This window comes from Meleagris gallopavo, chromosome 5 (assembly GCF_905368555.1).
Source record: "Meleagris gallopavo chromosome 5, MGAL_WU_HG_1.1, whole genome shotgun sequence".
Classification (NCBI taxonomy): domain Eukaryota; kingdom Metazoa; phylum Chordata; class Aves; order Galliformes; family Phasianidae; genus Meleagris; species Meleagris gallopavo.
This window is the reverse complement of record NC_139408.1, coordinates 41,849,851-41,871,522: the sequence shown is the minus strand read 5'-3', so window position 1 is coordinate 41,871,522 and position 21,672 is coordinate 41,849,851. Positions and strand designations below refer to the sequence as shown.

General features: G+C 39.0%; 2 protein-coding genes across 5 annotated transcripts in view; both read right to left on the bottom strand.

Annotated features, from left to right (window-relative positions):
* LOC146544334 (uncharacterized) overlaps positions 1-1,263 on the bottom strand; it is a 45,873-nt gene extending 44,610 nt beyond the window's left edge. The window contains exons 1-2 of one of the 2 annotated variants that reach the window (XM_085225451.1): positions 1,043-1,263; positions 471-752 (exon numbers count right to left, since the gene is read on the bottom strand). In XM_085225451.1, the coding sequence (XP_085081577.1) occupies positions 557-752; positions 1,043-1,263 (417 nt within the window). In that variant the 3' untranslated portion in view covers positions 471-556. The remainder of the gene's footprint in view (positions 1-470; positions 753-1,042) is intronic. The other variant, XM_085225449.1, reaches the window with a different exon arrangement.
* The window catches only part of FLRT2 (fibronectin leucine rich transmembrane protein 2), a 56,297-nt gene extending 51,883 nt beyond the window's left edge, over positions 1-4,414 (bottom strand). Inside the window, exons 1-2 of one of the 3 annotated variants that reach the window (XM_085225447.1) lie at positions 3,946-4,414; positions 2,566-3,013 (exon numbers count right to left, since the gene is read on the bottom strand). The gene's annotated coding sequence lies outside the window, so the exon portion shown is untranslated. Of the gene's footprint in view, positions 1-2,565; positions 3,840-3,945 lie in introns of those variants that run through there. The other 2 variants (XM_010711795.4, XM_085225448.1) reach the window with 2 other exon arrangements.
* Between the last annotated feature and the right edge of the window lie 17,258 nt (positions 4,415-21,672).

The window sequence follows — 21,672 nt, the reverse complement described above, 5'->3', positions numbered from 1 at the left end:
CTGCATTGGGGAAAAAAAAAAAAAAAAAAAAAAAAAAAAAAAAAAAAAAGCATCTGAATAAATCTAATCAGTACTTTCCACACACCGTACAGGAATTTACACGGATTTGTGCCTTGGATTTATTAGCTTATTGTAAGCCTTAAAACAGATTTCCTCCATTAAAATTAACTAAAAGCTCCTGTTGACTGATTCCCACTACAAAAAGAAGGTGGACAGTCTTACTTTCCTGCTTTGCTACTGATTTCTTTATCTTTCACGGGATTATATCTCATGCTCTAGAGAGATCTTTTCAGCTGTTTGATTTCTTTTCGCGATCTGTTTCTCTGCTCATTATTCCCCTCCCCCTGCCCAACCCCTCTCCAATATTTGTAATTATTTTGCCAGAGATCACCTCTAACTTAAGAGCTCTATGAGGAGCTCTCTTATACTCTGAAACCTTGATCCCATTCCCTTCACCTCACCCCACTCACTCACTAATCAGACCCCGCTCCGGGGGCTGCTGATGGGAACGTGACGAAACCTCCCGGAGGCCGCAGCTCCTTGCTCTCTCCGTCCTTTACATCTCGGAACACCGGCCAGCGTGGAGTTCAGACGACTGCCTCCACCGATCGAGCCTCATCTTTTGAAGTTCCCGTTTCTCCAAACCACTTCCCCGAACGCGGCTATGGTCGCACTCGTACGCGCGCTCCGCCGGTTTCGTATAGCAGGAGGGCTGCTCTGCGCGGCGCCTGACGGGGGCTGGGGGTTGAGGGCTGCTTTCGGCACAGAAACGAGCCCAAGGACCTGGTTACTCGGGGCGGCTGAGGGCTCCCGACCAGAGCGCTGCTGTACAACCGCCCGCCGACCCTCCTCACACTTGCTGCCGGCCATTCATAAATTGTGCGTGTGCCTGCTGCTGCACACTTGCAGGCACGGGGCTCTAATGAGGCGCACGCGATCCCGGCCCCTCAGCTTTGCCTTCTCAAAGGGCACCGGGGTTTTAAATCGCCTGGGCTAGAATAACCAGGAAGGAAAAGAGAGAGAAATGAAATCCCAACTGTACCTGACAGTGTCTGGGAATCCCTCGCCGGCACCGATCATAATCCCCCTCTGCGCCTCTGGCCCCCCACACCAAAACTTTTCCGCTGCCGCCGCCGCCGCCGCCGCTCCTCGCTTCTGGCCGCCGCCTGCCGCTCCTGGCCAGCCCCTGGGGCCCGCTGCCCGCCGCCGCTCCTCTCCGGAGCGGCCCCCGCGCCTCCCTCCTCCCTTAGGAGGCAGCGGCATCGTCCTCCCCCCTTCTCCGCCACCTCCTCCTACGGCGCGCAGCCCGCGGCTCTGGCATCCCCAACGCACTTTCTCTCCTCGATTTACTCCTCTTTCCCTTGCTGCTCCTCCTTCTCCGGTAAGAAAGAAATGAGAAGGGGCCGCGAGGACGTTGCTTTCTTTTTTTTCTTTTCTTTCTTTTTTTTTTTCTTTTTCTCTCTGTCCTCTAGAAATGTTGAGAGGATCACATGAGGAGCTGGCACGGAGACCCAGGACCCTTGGACGTCGGAAGAGGCATCGAACACATAGATGTGAGTGTGTGAATGCGTGCGGCTAGCTCCCTCCGAGTGCCGCGCCTCAGCCGGCGTTGCAGGCTGATCTTAGCAGTAATGATGCCTCAGATCTGACTATTCCCTGCTAATGTGAGTCGTGCCTTTTTTTCCTCCCTGCCTGACACCCCAGGGAGATGTTTACAGTAATGAATTCAGTTGATAGCCATCTCTCTCTCCCCTGGAGTCCCTCCCACATTTCTAGTTTAAAGAATGCTTGGAAGGCAGGGCTGCAACCTAAAGCTTTCCAAGAGGCAAAGTCAGGCTAGGCTTTCTCTCTTCCTTTTTTTTTTTTTTTTTTTTTGGCTCCCGCTCTTAACCCATTGCTTGCTGATGGCAGCTCAGCATCGAGCTCCCTCCCATCGCACTCCTTCCCGCCCCCGGCTCGCAGCGAGGGGCAGCAGCGGGCGGGCGGTACTCCAAGAGTGCGCGGCCCCCACCGCGCGCCCCGCCTCGCCGGGAACCGAGGCGGAGCGGAAGGAGGGTGTGGGGATCGCCGCGCTCCGTGGCAGGCAGCCTCAGCCGCGCTACTCGGGGGTCCTTGAGGGGGTATTGGAAGGGAAGGCAGGGAGTAAGCTGGTCCGCGAGCTGCAGACCTAGCCGGGAGATGCCCTCGATAGCTATAATCAGAGCCGCGCACTCCGCCAACATGGCGATATTTCGTGTTCTGCCGGCGCTGAGCCCGCCTCTCGCCCCTTCCCATTCTATTCATCTCCCTCCCCCTTGCGAACTTTTAGGTGGGCAACAGCAGCACGGGATAAATATAGCACAGAATGAAAGAAAGTCTAGCCCTCAGGGAAGAGACAGAGCTCCTTCAGTATTCGGTCTGGTTTTCATGCTCAGCCAGGAAAGCTTTAAAACCGCTGGGAAACCACCTTTTGCCCCAAAGCACTACCAACGCCCCCTTACTAATCCCTTCTGCAGCACTTCGTGTGTGTATATCGAGTTATCTGGGCTTGTTTTGGGGTAACCCAGTTCCCTAGTAGGTTCTTACCTTGTCCTGACAAGCCCAGGTAGGAGAGTGTTTAACACTGAGAAGCACTCGTGCAATAGGATGCAGCCGTCAAGGTAGGACGTGGGTGTGAAGTGAGGATTCCCGAATTCCTCCATTAGCAAAGAAAAGGCATAGTATAGCTTTGGCTGCGAGTTACTTAAAGAGAGAGGGGCTGGGGAGGTATGGAGGAGAGCTGATCAATGCCATGTGTCCAGGAAACAGAAAAGGCGAATGAAATGCTTTGGGGTGTGCTTCCCCCTCACCCCCAGCTGCGCGCTGCCTCGCGATTTCAGCTCAGCCGTACTTTCAGGAGCTGATTCACTCGCCATTGTCTCCGCACCTCCCTCGCCCTTCTCTAGGGGAGGGCTGACTCACTCCCAGCTTCAGAGGCGTTCCGAGCAGGCGGGTCGCAGGTCAGCCTGACCCGCCTGTACCCCAGGTCTGTGTCCTGCAGAGGAGAGGGAGAGCATCGAGTATTACAGCCCTCAGCCGAGCCGTGCTGTCTGCTCGGAGAAGGACTTGTGCCCTCACCTACGTGGACGCGGGGAGGAAGTGTGAAAGGGGAGAGCAGGTAGCCTGGCATTCCGTAGGGAGCTTGACGAGGGGAAAAAAAAAAAAAAAGCTGAGGGGGGGACATCGCCTCCTCTCCTAGCTTCGCAGAGAGAAATTGCTGTCTCGGGGCTCCGCGCCCCTGTGATGGAACCCCCACGCTCCGAGCCCCTCCGCAGGGCTCGGCCACCCGCACAGAGTGGGGCTGGCGCGGCTCGGAGCCGCGGGGCCAGCCGCCGTCCCCGGCCAAGAGACGGAGCAGTTCTGAAGTCAATCTCTGCCTGCGGCTCCCAGCTGGTCCCGAGAGATGAAAGGAGCAGAAGCCCCGCAGGATCCAAAGGCGAACGAACAACCTTTTTTAAAAAGGTTGTCCTGGGTCCTCTTTGACTTTTCAAGACCTGTCTTCTTTTGTTGGATTTTTTAAAAGCTCTGCATACTTTTATAGCACTTATATGTGCATGATTTATGGCTCTTTCCTGAAGCTGATGGAAAACCGGTGCATTTTCTCCTGAACGTTTCCTCATCCTCTCTTCACCCATCCCCAGTATTATCAACCTGTCGCTACCCCAGGCAGAGATTTGGCAGAGCGCGCCTCTGTCGATCAGGGCCATTTCTGCCCCCTGATACCCTCCCTCTCCCTTCCCCCTGCCACGGAGCAAAGTGGAAGCACGAAAACTCCAGTAAGGCTGCGGGCTGCTGTCCTGCCCCGGAGCTCACAGGGGTTGGGTGGGGTTCCACCTCCAGCCCACGCTTCACATCAAAGAAAGATATTCAGGACACCCTTTGGTCATATCAAGATCGTGTCAATCCAGAAGAGACTTTAGCCATTACCTGCTTATGCGGATGTCTCTGGTAATCACCCAAAGCCCACCGGGTCCGGCCGGTTGCAAGGGGGGAAAGTGGTAGAACAGCTGGGCTCCGGCATCGTATTGTTTTAAGGATCACCACCAAGGTCTCTGTTTTCCATAGCTGCCGATGAACACCATCGCCCAAGGTTTCTTTCAAGGAAAGGAGGAAGGAAATATACTTCCCAAGCCTCTGTCCAGCCGGTCTTTTTACTCTGAAGCCACCGATGACCGAGGAACCCCCTCCGCAACGTTAAACGCCCGTAATTTCCCTCTGCTTCCCCCCGGCGGCTCCGGCGCACCGCCACCGCGCGATCTTATCGCCGCGTGATCATTATTCACCGGTGACAAGCGGAGATGCGGAGCTCCTAAGTGAGGGTGACAGATTTCAAACGTGGTGCTGCGGCGTGCTCAGCCTCAAGACATATTCTTCCTCAAACTTTGCCTAGCAAGCAAGTCGGCGTCTTAACTCTTTGGATCCCTGCTTGTTGCACGGGCACGGCTTACTTGCTGGGGGACTCTTCATTACATGTCCTTTTCTGTTCTTGAATTGAAACAAATCAGAACCGCCAACTCTGGGGAGCAGTTGGAGAGCTGAATACTTCTGTGGTTAGGGACTGGAAAAATCCTCCCGGCAAAGCAGTTCCTGGGGGACTCACCTGCAGTCCCTTCGTCGCCAGGTTTGGTATGCAAAGCATCGCATGCATCGTATGGAATTCACACAGAATTGCATTTTCCTCAGCTTGTTGTGGCTAAAAGTACGTATCTGAAAGCGCTATTTCACTCAGGCTTTCAGCTCCGTCCCCTCTACAGGTTATCAATAACAGCAGAGCAAATGAGAAGAAGAGTTTATTTCCATAGGGGATAAAAATAAATAAATAAATAAATAAATAAATAAATAAAACAAGCCTTTTTGACACATGCACTTCGTAGCCAAAGGAAATATTTACCACTAGCAAAACTTGCATACCAGAACATGTTTCCTTGAAGCACAGGAGAGCCTTAAAATGAGAGAAAACAACAATAAGAAGGAGAAAATAAAATAAAATAAAAAATAAAAAACGTGCAACTCAAAGCTGTAATGAAGTGCATGAAAGCTCTCCAAAGTCAGTGCCATCAGCTCAGCGGAGCCTGATGTCAAGACAACTTGGTTGTAGCACTGTAACATGAAGAAATAGGGAGTATACGAGGAAATCTGCAAAGTCCTTTAAGTTTCTAATTTCGTTTATTTATGCTTTCTCTAAGTTGTGATGTTTGCTACCCTTCCTTGCTTCCCCTCTCCACCCCCTCTTCAAAAAAAAAAAGAAAAACAAAAAAAACCTCCACCCCCTCTTAAAAAAAAAAAAAAAAAAAAAAACCACAACCCAACTACAAAACGTCATTTACACATCATATACGTAACGGGTGACCCGAGGGCTGACCCCGCTCAGACCCGAGTGAGGTTCTCCGGCCGGCGGGCGGTGCCGCCCAGGTGCACGGCGAGCTCTGCGGGCTGCACGTCCCGCGGCGCGGCCCAGGTGGCAGCAGAGCACAACGCTCGGCGTGAAGCCGCAGCTGGGAAAATTTTCCCCCATTTTCTGCCTTCGGCACGCTCTATTTAAACTGCTCCCTCCGCCCCCTTCCCTCAATTATTAATCTTAGTTATAGTCTGGTTGTTTGGGCTTCATTTTTTTTTTTTCATCCCTGTTGTAACTGTATGAAACATTTATTTATTTATTACCAAACTGCTTTGCAGGGTTGAAAGGCTGTAAACTGAAAGAAATATGAAGCATTTTCTTTAAATTTTCTTTGATTATACAAGATAGCTAGCCTGGAGTGATGGCCTACTGATCCATAACGCAACCTCACTTTTTGCATTATGTGAAATAGGGTAGCATTTAAAAAGATTATGAAAAAGTGTCTTCTTTATAAATGTCCTTTTTTTTTTTCTTTTCCTTCTTTATTTATTTATTTATTTTTCCTCTCAGATATAACACTAAAATAAATGTTGCTGCTTGTAAGACAAAAAGTAGAAGTAACTGGAAACAATTCTACGACTGGGAGGCTGGTCTAAAATACACTGAATATGCTTTCTGTTTTTATCAGTAATAGTGTATTTTGTATCAGGCTTTAAATTCATGCAGCTGATAGAAGGAAAAAAATGCAGTGTGAATTCTTCATCAATTTTTTGCAAAATCAATTATTTTAAAAAATGTTTGAGGAAGCAGAGAGCAGAAGAAACAGAGGTCGGGGTGGGGGCAAGGAGAGGAGAAGTTGCCTTTAGAATGGCAGAGCAACGAGTTATTTAGATTTTGTAGTCTGTCTTGAATTCTAAACAAGTTGAAGGGTTGAATATGTTCTTTTCCATCTTAAGAAACACACGAAGAACTTTGACTAGATCTACGGTGAACTGAAGAACACCTCTCCTCCAACGGGTTTTTTCTGAACTCCCACATCTGTGGTGGGATTAAGATGAAAATATCAAATGGGTTCTGAAGCAGACTTTGGAATATTTTGTGATATAACTTAAATGGTAGATTTCTACCATTTTGAAATATAGGGATTAGAACCTGATTTAAAATAAAATTGATAATGAAACAAAAATATACCATTAGACTATTCCCCTTCTCATCTCTTCCTTCCCACCTCCTTTCCCTTTAGCCCAATGTTACCTTCTGTTATTTCCATATCGTTAGGTATAACCTTGTAACACTGTCTGTAATGCCTTGGGATGTCACACTTCATAGATTTAACCTACTGGAGGCATATCCTTCTTGTCTCCAAGGGATTTCTGCATTTAGCTTTTGACAGTATCATGACAAACTATTTCTAATGGCCGCCTTTGGCCACTCTTCTCTCCCTTGTTCCAGGACACAGGGATCTGAACATTTAGTAGATTCTTAAAATTCCTGGTCTTAAATAATTAATCTTTAATACTGAGCAAGAAGATTCAAGGCATTCTGTTTGCAATTTCTTTGTCAAGTTGATGGGCGTAAGGACATAAGCTGGTCAAAATCTGATGAAAATAATTCTTTTTTTCTTTGGTGGTTGCGGTAGTGATTTATTATTATTATTATTATTGGTGGTTTTTTTGTTGGTGGTGGTGTTTTTTTTTTTTTTTCTCTTCTCTGTTAAACACTTTAGAGAGTCAAATCAAGTTTTGTTCAAAATTGTTCCACCCAGATGCCATCTGATGGCAGGCATATTGGAAGATAATAGATGAGTAGGCAGGACTGAAATACAAAATTATTATATTTAATTATATTTGAAAAGATGAAAAAAATTTTTTGTTGCACTTTTGTAACCAAAGAAAACCATGACTAATCACACTGCATATTGTACCATCTAATTTTAAATAAAAATTCTGTAGGAAAGAAAAAATTCTACTAATAACTCACTGATAGAACATCTTAATTTTCATGCTGTAAACATTTGCACAAATATGGATTAATCCAGATAACCATTAATTGTGTTTGATGAAACTGGAATAATTTGAATGGCTAAATCACAATGGACATAAGAAGCACATTCTTATGCATTATTTCTTTTTATTTCTCCTTATTTGCTTTTAATGTATGCAACATACAAAGAAAAAATAGAAAGACAAGAAAAGGAACTGGCTGAAATCAACACAGTCAAAAAAAAAATTACTTATAATAGGTCTGGCTACTTATTATGCTGATAAGAGTAAAAAGCATAAGTAAAATCTTGTGAATAGCATTGAAGTGGTCCAGGCATGCTATTTCTTTATCAAATTCTAGGCAAAATCATGAAGGTCCTTTTCATTATCATTGCCAGCTTTTAAAATAATTATTTTTTTTTCTCTGGTTCTGTCACTGGCATTTACTTTTTAGGAAAAAATAGCGGATGCTTTTGTCAGCAGTACTCTAGTTGCACTATATAGAACTAAAAATTCACCTTGGTGGCACTGCATTCATTAAATTTGCTGTTATGTATTCATTCATCCATCTTCTTTCATTTTAAGTGAAAAAAACTAGAAGGCAGACTATCAATCTGCTCTAGAAAAAGCATCACTTTCTGATTTCAAGGCTATCTGCCCTGTCTCCCAAAGGACATCAAGATCTCACACTTTCTAAAATTTTAGTGAATAAAGAAACAGATTCATTTGTACTTTTTTACCCACAGGTCCAGCAAGCAAAAATCATTCTTTCACTCCATCTCTGTTAAGTCTACTTCTGTAAGTTTTTGTATTTTCAAGGGGATTGTTGCAGTTATTGCAGAGTCTCTCTGAATGATCCGAGAGTTTTCTTTCAGCTCAATAAACATGATAGAACTGTTAATAAAATTATGAGTATTTATAGAAGTTGGGAGGGAGAAAATAATTTTAAAGCAGTTTTATATAAAAAAATTATAATATAGACCCCCAAGCCTCATACCATGGTTTTTATAGCTGTTTTTATTGATTTCCATGAAGCATCTCATGAAAGACTAGCAAACCATTTCTATAACATTTAAAAAATCCTGTAGCTCTACCTGCTAAACCTTGTTAACCATCTTTCAATTCCAGTACAAGTTAATTACATGCAATAGGATACAAAGAAGAATGTAGATTTTCTATTGCGTTTTATTGACTTTTACTTTTTCTGGACTAATCCCTTGATTACTATAAGGGGGTAATGCCACTTTGTGAAGCTGTTTCTAATCCTTTCTGTTTATTTTAGAACATCCACTGAAAAAGCAATAGGTGAAAAAGAAAATTGTTTTCAATTAAGTAAAGAGGAAGGTATAAAGACACTACCCTGACAATTAAGCTTGACACAAATGAACAATGTGCATTTGTGGCTTGGAAAACCAACAGTATCCTGGGCTGCATTAATAAAGGGGTGGCAATAGGGAGAGAGAGGGGACTGTCCCCCACTGCTCTGCCCTCGTGTGGCCCCATCTAGAATTATCTGTCAAGGCCCGGGGCACAAGAAGGCCATGGAGCTGTTGGAGTGGGTCCAGAGAAGAGCTTCGAAGATTCTCAGAGGACTGGAGTGCCTCACCTGTGATGACAGGCTGAGGGAGTTGTGATTGTTCAGCTTGGAGAAGAAAAGGTTCTGGGGAATCCTCATTGCAGCCTACAATACTTAAAGGAAGTTAATAATCAGGAAGGAGACAGAATTTTTATATGGTCTGATTGTGATAGGAGGAGGAATGGTTTTAAACTAAAAGATATGAGATTTAGATTAGATGTTAGGAGGAAATTTTTTTCTTAGAGGATGATGAGGCACAAGAATAGGTTGCCCAGAGAAACTGTGGAATGTCCCATCCCTGGAGGTGTTCAAGGATGGGTGGGACCCCAGGCACGGTGATCTAGTGGATGGCAACCGTGCCAATGGCAGGCGGATTGGAACTGGATAACCTTTACAATCCTTTCCAACCCAAGCCATTCCACAGTTTTATGGTTCTGTGAGTCTATGATTCTGTGATCAAGGGTCAAGAATAAGAGGTTACATAGTTATACCTCCAAGCTCAAAAATGAATGAATAAGAGACTTTACATTCTGCTCTGCCAGAAGATCCCCTTGAGAGCAGAAAAGCATTTCACCATGGTACAGAATGATCACCTGAAAGAAAAGAGGAACCAAAAAACAGCCAAACACGTATGGGCAGAATGATCAGGCAGATCGCATCTGTTTTGAATCCTGACAAATTAGCAGTAAGCTTTCAGGTTTTTGAAGGGATTTTGAGGCAGTGAAAATATCTTACGAAACCATTTGTTTTTCTCTTCAGCAGTGCAAAGCACCCACATCACAGGTCTGTGGACTGAGGGGGATAGAAAGGTTGTCACAGCAGTCAACAACTCTTCATCAGTTTTGACGCATAGAGAACCAGCTTCAAATTTTTTTTTTTTGTTGTTCTAAACTTATTCTTAACATTAATGAAAGGGATATTATGCTACTTAAATGCTCTTTATAAATAGAAGGGCATTGCCTTTTAGACTTAGGAGGAAACTTGGTAGTTGCAAAAGGATCAGTGATAAGATCTGCTGAACCGGTGGAAGGTTCAGCAATCATTTGATTAACCATTGCCTGCTGGCAGAGAAATAGATGTGTTTTAGTGAGGGCTGCCTGCTATGTGAAATACAGCAGAAATACACTGCTGACAGGTAGAAAGCTACTTACTAAATTGATGCTGTGATGAATATTTAGTCACTGATACCAAATGATTTTTTTCCTAATTATATTCCCATGTTGCACCAAAACTGAGTAAGGCTCTAGATTAATTTCACTAACAGGATTCTTAAGGAACCTGTCTTTTACCTTGTGTAAAAAAAAAATACAGAATGGTATCAAGATTGAAAATTTAGGGTGAGTTTAATTTAGGAAAGAGTAGCTGTTAGGAAATACTACTTCTCTTGTTTTGTTTTGTTGTTTTTATTTTACTTTTATTTTATTTTGCAGTCTTTGCATTTCTCAAGACCTTGAATATTCCCTCGAGAATGAACTAAATCAGCTTCACATATACTACTCAGCTTGTGAGACAGGTTGATCATATTGTAAAGATAAAACAGCTTTATGCAAAGGTAGCACATGGGAAGGCTTTTGTGGATCATATAATATATTTTTTTCAACTATCTTGCTGAATTTATTGTTGTTTCAGTCTGCATCTTTATCACCTTTGACTCAACTGGAGCCTTCCCCAAATCACAATGTTTTTTTTCCTCTGTTAATGTTTCTTGTCTGTTGGTGACAAATTTCACTTCAAATAAGCCAAAAGCTTATTTAGTTAAACACTCCACATATACAATGTGCTTGGTAGAGTAGTTATTAAAGAGAGTCAGGAATATACCCCAAGGATAAATGGAACTTTTTACTTGTGTCATAAAATGATCTTTCTTTCTGTGCCTCGGGCAAAAATAATGCTAAAAAGTTGAACTATTCTTTTGGTAGGGTTAGAGAAGGCAATGAAATCTCCCTGAAGAAAATTAAGCAGTCTGAGTGTATAATAGTTTATTGGTGACTTATAGTAGGCCCCAAAAAAATGAGTTAGGAAGAGTTTTCAGGAATTGACTCCTCCATTTAATTTCTTAAGCATATGCGTGGTTGTCAGTATTCACTCAGCAGAGGGAAAGATTTCTACAAGCTTAGAGCCAGGCTGGATTTTCACTATAGGAACATCTTTGGAGCTTTCTTCATGCATTTGTTTGACATAATCAGACTAAATCACTTTTGAAAAGCTTATTCCATTGTCATCATTCTTGGTATCTGACTTGCTGGCTATCAGATATTGTTATTGTCTGTCTTAATATCTCTGTGATTACTGTTTTATTACTGGATTTATTGTCAGGTAGCCACTAAAGCAGGATGGCTCCACTAGAAGGATAAACTGGAAGGTCAGGGTGACTCCAGGCAGAGGCAGTTCCCTCACCCAGGCCCACAGTGGGATGCAGAGTGGGCTGAGCAGGGTGCTTGAGAGAGACAATACTGGAGACAAATCTGGAGATAGGCCTGTGTACAGGATCTATTCAGAAGACAGGACTAGAGATCTGCATACCTCTAGCAGTGCTCAGGACTGGGAATCAGCCTTGAGATAACACAGCCTCTCCTCTGGAGCCAAGGGTTGGTTGGGAACTCACTTTTCTCAGTCTTCCTCATTATGGTACATGAAGTTGAATAGTCTTACAGAGGTAATGCAGCATTATCATTTTGATTGACTGCATTATGACTTTCCTTATAATTGGTAATGATTTGACAGAGCCAATTTCTAGAGTAAAAAGATTACTTGGGGAGGTGGATATTTTAACCATCCCTGTTCGATCAGCAACTTCAAATAATCAAAACTTTCAAAAATGTGCAAGTCCTCAAACTAAAAAAAAAAAAATCAAGCAAACATGCTCTAAGATGGCATAAGAAAATACTGAACTGCATTTGCGTCACATGATGTCAGAACTAAGGAGTGCATTGTAGTGTATGAGCACTATTCAAAATTAACAGGTGATATTATTAATCCATTTGACAGCTTCTGTGACATCTGTTCTTGGAGACATAGGAGCATACAGTTTGGGAATAGTTCCTCTGTAGTTGTTCTGGAACTGTGGGCATGAAATTGCTTCCTATGGATTGGATTAATATTATAAACTTGGTTACTTATGTAAATCTATATATCTGAGAGAAAAGTGGCCAAAACATGGCTCCTGTTTTTGACTATCAAGTCTCCTCAATCAGATTACCTTCACTGTATAACTTTCTGTGAAATGAATCAAAGAATTTTAACAGGTATGCCAGCACTCTACTGCCTGGTCATAGCATTACTTAACACGTCAAAGAAATGTGAAAAACCGGCTGGTCAACCATTCAAATTACATATCTTGATTAAAAAGTTACAGATTAAGAATTGTAAGTCAGGAAAACTGATGATCTTTTTCTAATTGAATGCTCAGTAAGTCACCTTGTATTCAATAGTACATTAAAGAAATTCTCTTTTGTTTCTCGCTATTTTTCTAAATGATATTTTATGAAGGATGCACATACTAATCCACAGATATACACCACTGGGTGATTAAGACTCATTAAATGCATTGATTTGTCTTTCTTCTTTTTGTTTCTTATCAGTCATTAGTGAGGCACAGTGACTTGCCTCCAAATTTTTCATCTGTTTTCATCTATATTCCTCATATTTTATCATGAACAAAGAGTAGTCCTATGTCATGAAGGCTCATCAAAGTCATTATTATATTTCACTCATTTGCATTGAACTGTCTATCATCTGTTAGCATTTTGAACACTTGTATATCTTTCTGCACTTGTATTCATTCTTCCTTATTATTTATTCTTCCCCAACCATATATTACTGGTTACTGCTTTCCACTTTCTGCTTTTTTTGTTGTTGTTTTGTTTTGTTTTTAAATTATCACCTGTGTTTGCAAACCAGCAGTTCAACTCAGATGTGTCAGCATTGCTTTCTTCCCCATTTAGTAAGCATATTAATACTCAGTGTTTATATTTTAAACAGTCGTGTTTATCTGAGTCCAATGTGCTAAAATAAAGAAGGATAAATTTCAAGATCATGCAGCTGTCATATCTCACATCTGTCTACACAGCTTTTTAGTATAGCTTTTATGTTCTGGATACTGTCCTGAACATAAAATTCAAAAAGGTAAAAATTTACTATTTTTAAGTAATTTCTTTTCTAAAATCATCAGCAGATAATGAGTAGATTGCAGGTGAGGAGTAAGTAAGGACTGTTACTGTTGGATTTCGTACTTTCCTGTTTTTGTTATGTATAATGTTTTATTTATTTTAAATTATTTCCTTGTTTTCTCCTCCACATCTGTCATTTTATGCTTTTCTTTGAGATTCTTGTACTTCCATAAGACTGTTTCATCATCTATCACATCTTATTTTTAAATCTTATAGCAAGTCTGTCTTTTCTTATATATGCTATACTTGACAAAATTAAATCCCAAAAGCTGATATGCAGCTTAGACAAATAATTTGAATTTTAAAGACCTTCTTAGAAATAAATAAATAGATGTCAAAATCATTAATTATGCATTATACCAACATTGTATTCTTTATCTATAAAATGAGACAAATAAGCATACAGCACTGTATTCGTTATCTCTAAAATGGGACAAATAAGCATAATTTCCTCACAAGGAAATCATTCTTATGTGTAACTGAAAGTTATCAAACAGAAGTTTTCTGTAGGATGATAACATATTATACACTTTATTTTTAAGATGGTTTAGTAGAAAAGTAAATGTGCATGGGTTTGTTTGCTTTTGCTTTTTACAGAGATTAATACAGATCTAAATGTGGTGTCATTACATCATGCTGGCTGATTTCAGAGATCTAGGAACTTTATTTACTAAAGTTGAGGTCAACAAAGCACTATTTAGTATTTAGTAATTCTTTAAACTAGAACTAGTAGTAGGTGACAAGAAATATTCTGAGACTCAGTTTGCTTTCATATCTACCTGCAGTTCATTAAAACAGAAACTTCTGATGATGCATGCAAACTGTTAAATAGCATATGAGCAGATTCCACCACACCACAAATGTGGAAATAAAATATCAAACAGCTTCATTAGTCTACTTTACTTTTCTCTGGCTTAATTTCAATACAATTTGTAAATGGTGGAAATCCTTTGTATTTCTATGTACTCTGTGTAATGAAATTAAGCAAAAAAATTTTAACAGGTATTTTAAGAGCGGTAATACAAGCATCTGAGTGGTCAATGTAGCATTGCTAGAATATGCTCAATTTCACTTTAGAGTGTTTATGTTAAACTAGTTATGTTAAACTTCTTCTAACTGAGAAAAAACATTATGTAATTAAACACTTGATAATGCATCATAATAGATAATTGTCTCCAATGCTAATTATAAATTTGAGTTTTCTAATTTTCTATATTGAATTTTCAGTTACTGAACCCTAATAATGATCTGATTAATTTTTTTTCATGCACCTACTTGCAAATGAGGATTAAATGGCATATTAACTTTTCTCTTTCAGAATGGATTTGGCTCCTTAGCTCTTTAAAGGAATGAAATAAATTCTCTTCTTTTCAATTGTTTTGATGGTTACCAGTTTCTTGTCAACTACAACATCACCTATGCATACTTCTCAGTTGCCTCTGTCTCATTTTCTATCCCAAATAATAAAATGCATCAACTGTTATCAGTAATGTCATTCATTCTCAAAAAATAAAAGAGAAAAAGTACTTCTACAAGATTACTTAGCAGCTATCTAAATTTGAATGATTAAGGAATTCTATTTCTATTCTATTTCCTGATCTTCATCTGCATATATGATAAGGCTTTGGAGAAACTTCTGAACTTCCAGTAGAAACAGCTAATCACAATATGGAAATGGAACATATTTATGATATTTTCCAGGTAGCCTACAAAAATCTAATTTCTAGCTGCAGCAGTCAGGAGGAGGTCCTTTATTCTTGTCCCTGGGGGCCATAGATGGAACTTTATCTCTGACTTTCCATGTCGTCATCTTCTCTCTTGCCCTGTGGCAAACCCTCACTTATTCATCCAGCCATTTCATAGGCTGCTTCTTCATGCCATTTAATTGCCCATTCCAATGTTGTCACAAATTCAGACTTTTTGACTGTCTCTTCTTTAGTGCAATTTAATTACTTTTGCTAGCTTTAACCTCTTTTCTGCCAATGGATTGACTGCTCAATTTGTGCCACACTTATAATTTCCTCTCCCTGCATTGCCACCAGGGTTTTTTTAACCAAATACAGCACATGTGCCTATTGGAGTCTTCATGCTCAGTTCTGTATAGTAATGGCAAGTGAAAGCAAAAGACCTATTTCAGTTTATTTAGCTGACAGCATAGTGTAGGGTGACTGCCTGCTTGACTGAATATTTCTACAGCCTTTCCACCTAACAGTAAGAAGTTGCTCAAACTCCATGAGTTTTGGCCTCTTTTGTTCCTGCCACACTCCTGCCAGGGAATTTTATGAGAGAACCAGGCCTGAAACAGCTATATTCTAAACAGAGATTGATCAGGAAGCAGAATATGGCTTCATTTGTGCCCATGTGGCACAGCTCCTGCTGCCACAGAGAGTGTTCACATACCAGACTGGGGAAGAACTTTTTAGTGGAATGGGCCCATTTTAGGACACACATCCCAACCATGATACAATAGAACAAACCAACCACTCTTTGGTGTTAAATAAAAGTCAAGGTTATTTGCTTTATTTCCTTTTTTAATGTTGTATTTTGTGAAAATAATGTCTTTGGCATAGATAGGCATCTTCATTCATATATAGTATAGTGTGTAAGTGTGTGTATGCAAAAAGAAATGTATTAACATGGTTAGGGATCTGCGTATATTGGAAAAATTTTTAAGCCAAATTCAACATTCTTATAACTTGTTTACAATGTGTGTATTTTGGATTAAGCAGGTTGCAGCTTTCAAATAACAGATCAGATAATTCCACTCCCACCCTTCACTCTGCCAATTTTCTTTCAGACTCAAACCATAAAAATGACGTCACTCTGATTGCCTTCTTGTTTTCCTCATTTCTAATTTAAGATCAGTAGTTATTACCTCAATTAATGATATCATATCTTAAAACATGGAAGGCTTTATAAATAATACAAAAAAAAAAAAAATTTCTGAGAAGGCTAAAGCTGTGCTCTCTCCCATTCTGCATTTCTATAAAGTAGACAAAAGTTGTCCTCATTGATTTCATTCTCAGTTTCAGATATGCCTGTTACCTGTTGATGTCCTTTAGCTTTCATATCTCAGAAAAAGTTTTACGCTGAAAGCAACTGTATTATGTTCTAGCCTTCATAAAAACGTGCAGATGAATGCAACACAATATTTTTGGCATTGATAAGAAGAAGTTGCTGCTGTGATCCTAGATGATCAAGTGACAGTCTGATTTCTTGTGTATTTACTGGAAGTTTATGTACACTTCTGAAAGTTTGTAATAATATTCATCAGCATCATTTTTCAAAACTATTTTTGACTTTCAGCTGAAGACTTAATAGAATTTTAAAAATGTGAATGTGTGAAATATGTTTTATACACAAATAGAGAAATGTAGTGATGTCACTTCAATATGTATTTACACAATATAGAATAATGGCTTAAGAGAACATTTTTTGGCCTATTTAGTGTATAAAATGCATTTCATAAAGCATTCCAATAGCACTTTCACAGTATTTAGGGAAATGAACTATTTACTACTAAGTCTGTTTAAACGAATTTCCTGTGTATATTTATCTTAGAGACTCATGCTGTTTGAGAGGAATTTTCAGCAATTATTGTTTAACTTCCTAAATAATGTTCTTTTAAATTCTGATGGAAAAAAAAAAAATAAAAAAAAAATAAAAAAGCCTGGAAAGTCATCAGCAAGGCTTTAATTTAATTTCATTACTTAATTAAAGATAAACAGAATTTTAAGACCATTCAGACTCAAAAACCAAAATGCAGCAAAGCCAAAGAGAAAGAAGTATATTAAAAGGAAATTCAGTAAGTCAGAAATCTAAAGATTTGTGAAACATAGCTCTGATGGGCAGAGGTATTAAGAAGTGTGTGATCAGTATGTTTGGCTTGGCTGAGATAAATGTCTTTGACATAGTTATTCCAAAATGTGCTGTGACTGAAATAATTTATTTTCCTTGGTGGGAAATTAACATGAATCAGAAGTGGGAAAGTACAATATATTCAGGATAGTGTGCAATAACTCTACTAAAACTTTGTCCATCTTACTGTGAGGGGTACCTGGGCATTCAGGACAAAATCCTTAATGAGACAACTTGACACCTAGGACAATTCTTCTCTCCCAGAGGTTTCTTCTCCACTGTGCTGCTTTATTCTAGTCCAACACATTGCTGGAAGCAAGGCCTGCTTGTCGTCAGAGGAGGTTACTGAGCACTTTATCCTCTGAGGGCTTGAAAATATCCAAGGATGGAGACCTCTGGGCAATCTGTTTCAGCCTGACTGTTCTCACAGTTTTTCTTTATGTCTTTTGAATTCCTCTTGACTTTGTGACTGTTATCTCTCATCCTCTCACTACTCACCACTGTGAAGAGATTGGCTCTATCTTCTCAGCATCTTCCCTGAAAGTGTCTGGTCCTCCCAAAGCCCTCTTCTTTTCCAAGATGAAGAAGCCCTGGCATCTCATTCTTTCCTCACAGGATGAATGTTCTACTCCCTCTGTCTGGATGGCCTCTGCTGAACTTGCTCCTATTTATCAGAGTCTTTATTACTATACAAAGCCCAAACTGGACAGAGTAGCATAACAAGTTCCATACAAAGGAGGATAAACACTTTCTTCAATCCCCTCTATATTTTTTGTGCCTACAAGATGTTATTGGTTCTTGCACACTGAAAACTTATGTTGAGGTTGCTGCCCACCAGAACTCCCAGAGCATTTTCCATGGAATTGCCTGCAGTCAATTCCTAGAATGTAATACTGCAAGAGGCTCTGCTTCCCATGGATGGAACTTTGCATTTAACTTTGCAGAACTTTAACATTTGCCTTTGCTTAAATTGACAAGTTTCTTGTTGGCCCCCTTCCTCCAGCAGCTCTGTGTTCCTGTGGATGACAACTTTCCATCAACTATACCATCTGGTTACATCCCCTGTTTGGTATCATCTGCAAAAAGGTACTTCATTACCTTATTTGAGTTATTGGTAATGATGTTAAACTAGGTAGCTACATTAGTGTTTCAAAAATTCAAATAACTCATTGAGCCTTCCTTCCTGTCTCTGAAACCCACAGTCTCTAACCTAAATATTCTTAATTCTTACCAGTTAACTAGATTTGGACCAAGAGCAAATCCATGGGCTGTATTGTAACCCCAGAAAATATCTTTATTTCACTGAATATGTTGCATGAATGAAGAATGAAAGATTTTGTCCAAAATGTGGTTCACAATATTCGGCAGGGATTCAAGAAAAGGATTTCAAGAAAAGCTCTGGTTCAGCAAATGCATAAAAGCAAGTCTTTTGATTTTTGTAGCTGTACAGTATAGTACTGGCAGGGTGAGTTGGTGTATAATTATTTCTAAGAATGAATTCTATTAAAGTCAAAATAAAAGATCTGTGAGAAAATATGAATTCTAAACCGTAAGTGCTATATTTTAAGGATTGTCATTATTTTGAAGCCTTAAAATAAATAAATGTTTCCAGAAACAAATACAGGCTATTGAGATGCCAAACTCTTTTTGTCTTCTTAAGTGTCCCTTTGAATGCATTGAATTCAGCATTTACCACTTGGCATCTAATTAATTTGTTCTCATGGAGGAAGTAACAAAGAAATGCAATTCCTCATTTCCCGCAAGTACCAGAATTTGTTTGTAAAACTGTAGAGGCAGCACACTAATAATAATAGGTTTCTCAGCTTAAGATACTATTTCCCTTCTAGCTTCATATCATGTGTAAGAAAGCCTTCCCCCAAGCTTAGGAAAAAATAAAAATTAAAACTTCTAAGCAAAATATAACCCTGATGATTTTTTTCCATTATTATATTAAATCATTATTAAATGATTTATTACTTTATTTATATTAATTATTAATTTAATTAATTATATTAAATTATATTGTTCTTTTATGTTGCTTTGAAAAAATCTTTATGTCTTTTTTATCTCTATGAAGATAATTGTGGTAATATTCTAAGGATGATGAATCAAGGATTTCACCTGTTTTCTCTACTCGACTTCAAGTGTCCAATTATTCTAACTGGAATGATGGAGAGATAGTTCTATAATTCACCTTTTCAAAGTGCAGAACAAGCTTCAATTTTAGTGAGTAGGCTCATGAAATTTGCATCATCATTTAATTAAATGTTTGTAGCAATAATTAACCTCAGGAATAAGTAATTTGGTAATAAATATATTTCACTGTTCTTAAATTGTAGCTTATTGAATCTGAAAAGCTATTCATTGCCTGTTAGTTTTACCACAATCCTCATCAACTACTCACTTAAATGCATATTCCATTGTAAAATTGACAGTGAATCAGAATGACATTTAACAGTAGAGATTTCACCACATAACTGAAAACAGAAAATAAAACAAATTTCTCTGGAATTATTTTCTCAAAATTGAGATATGAAAAAAAAATAGAAGAAAAAAAGGATTTATTTACTGTCTTCATGTTTTTCCTATATTTTTGACATACTTTAATAGTTTTGTTTGTACCTCAATTTGTGTTCAGTAATGTTTCAAGTAAGAATGTAGGAGCTTCTATTAGTTTTTATGAAATGAAACAATATCCTCTAGAAACCAAAATGGACATACATTTCACAACTTTCCTCCTCCAAACTATTGATTTATTAGTGTTTTTTTATTTTTATTTTTTTTTTAAACCTATGAATTAAGTTTAGAGGTAATGTGTAAACTGTGTAATTTAGTCCTTTATACTCAGTTAGACGCTTTAAGACCTACTTATAGTCACTTACTAAAGTCTGTGAAATGGAGTGTAAATAGATGTGATTTACGTGTGGAGGAGCTGGAAGAGTAAGAAGATAGGAGGCAATAGACTTATAGGAGGGAATAGACTTCTAATGGGCATTTTCTTATTTTCAGCTATTTTTTTTGCTACACCTCTGTCACTTTGAGTAAACACATTTGCATTTGCCTGCTTAAGCTACTGTGCATTCAGTAAGAATTTCTGTGCCAAAGTCACAGATGATATGTAAAAAGTGTTAGAAGTTGTGTTTTGAGGAGTATGAAGTTTATAAATAACTAATAACTGGTTCACATTCCATTCTGCAGTTACCTGTAATGACTGAAAAAATTTCTTATGTGAGATACTTGCTCTGTCTTGGGAAGGGTTTCTGCATGCAGTACACTCAACACATTATGCCCTGGTGACTAGTTTGACAAGCTGGCAGGTAAAAGGTAAACTCTGTCAACTCTGGGATAAGAACATTCACCTGGCAGCTATCACATCATTGCTGTAATTTTATACTCTAATTTACCCTGTTGTAAGTTGCTCTTTTGCCAAGTGAGCTATGTAAAGCCTTGTCAGGTCCCACCACTTGAAACACATTTATTAAAGTCCTACCAGTATCAAGGCAACTCCTCCAGGATTAAGAACTATAAATCTATTAATCTCAACTTCTACCTCCTTGAAAAACTCTTTTGATAATACAACAATTTTAATTATTTTTTTTAATTCAATTTCTGACTAAAATACCTTTATATATATATATATATGAAAGATTCAAGTTTTAAATGAATCTGAATGTGAACAATCATGGTTAAGCCTTTGAGAAGACTTTGGCCTAGAGTCCTCTATAAAGTTATTTAGCATATATCAGATAAAGTGTGAAAAACAAACCAGAATATTTTATCCTGCTTTTGTATGCTGGCAAAATCAGACAAACTTGTTCTGGCCAAAAATCCCTTTAGCTAATGTTGTTCATTTTGCTCAAAGAACTGAACAGAATTGCTGTTCTTTTCTCCTCCCCAACCTTCTTTCATTCATTCATTCTTTTATGTTGCATTTAGTTTACCATTTCATTGTAGTGATGCAGTTATCTATTTTAGTATACAGGATGACATAGATATGTCAAATACATCAAATTTCATGTTAGGTATATTAATGTGTTATACAGGTGTCCTTAAATTATGTATACAGGAAAAGTTAAGCTTTCATATGAACTCTAATTTTTCCAATGCAATATTCTTTCTCCATTCTCCTTTCTCTTCTTTTTCTTTAATTAAACTATAAACAGCTTAACCACAACAACAAAGCCTACTCTGGGATTATGTTGGTATTTCAGTTCGCATTCAAATCTTGATATAGTAATAAGTTTTCCGGTGTAGCCAGAACCTTTTTCTACCTAGGACTAAGTCTTTCTGGAACTGTTGCTTTTGTTGCTTTTTTCACTTTAGAATGATAATATGCCCCCATACTAACCCAGACTCTATAAAACTTTCATTCTCTTAATGATTGTTCTTGAAGGTATTAAGTGATTTCTACAAGAAAAAATCGTCTCCCTTTTTATTTTTTATTACAAAAATTTTATAATCACTCTTGAATTTAGGCATGTGCTTTTCCAAACTAGTAATTTTTTTTAAAATTATATACATTAGTGTCACACAGTTTATTAAATTCCTTTTTTGGTAGCAAAGACAGAAAACCATCAAATAATTTTATTAAATAGATGGTCACAATGAAATTCATTCTCATCTCATTGACACCAATATATTGTGTCTCACAAATAAACAAATATTTAATTGTATCCATTTCTATTTCAAAATAATAAATCCTACCTTTTGGGAAAAAAAAAGTGTTAAAAT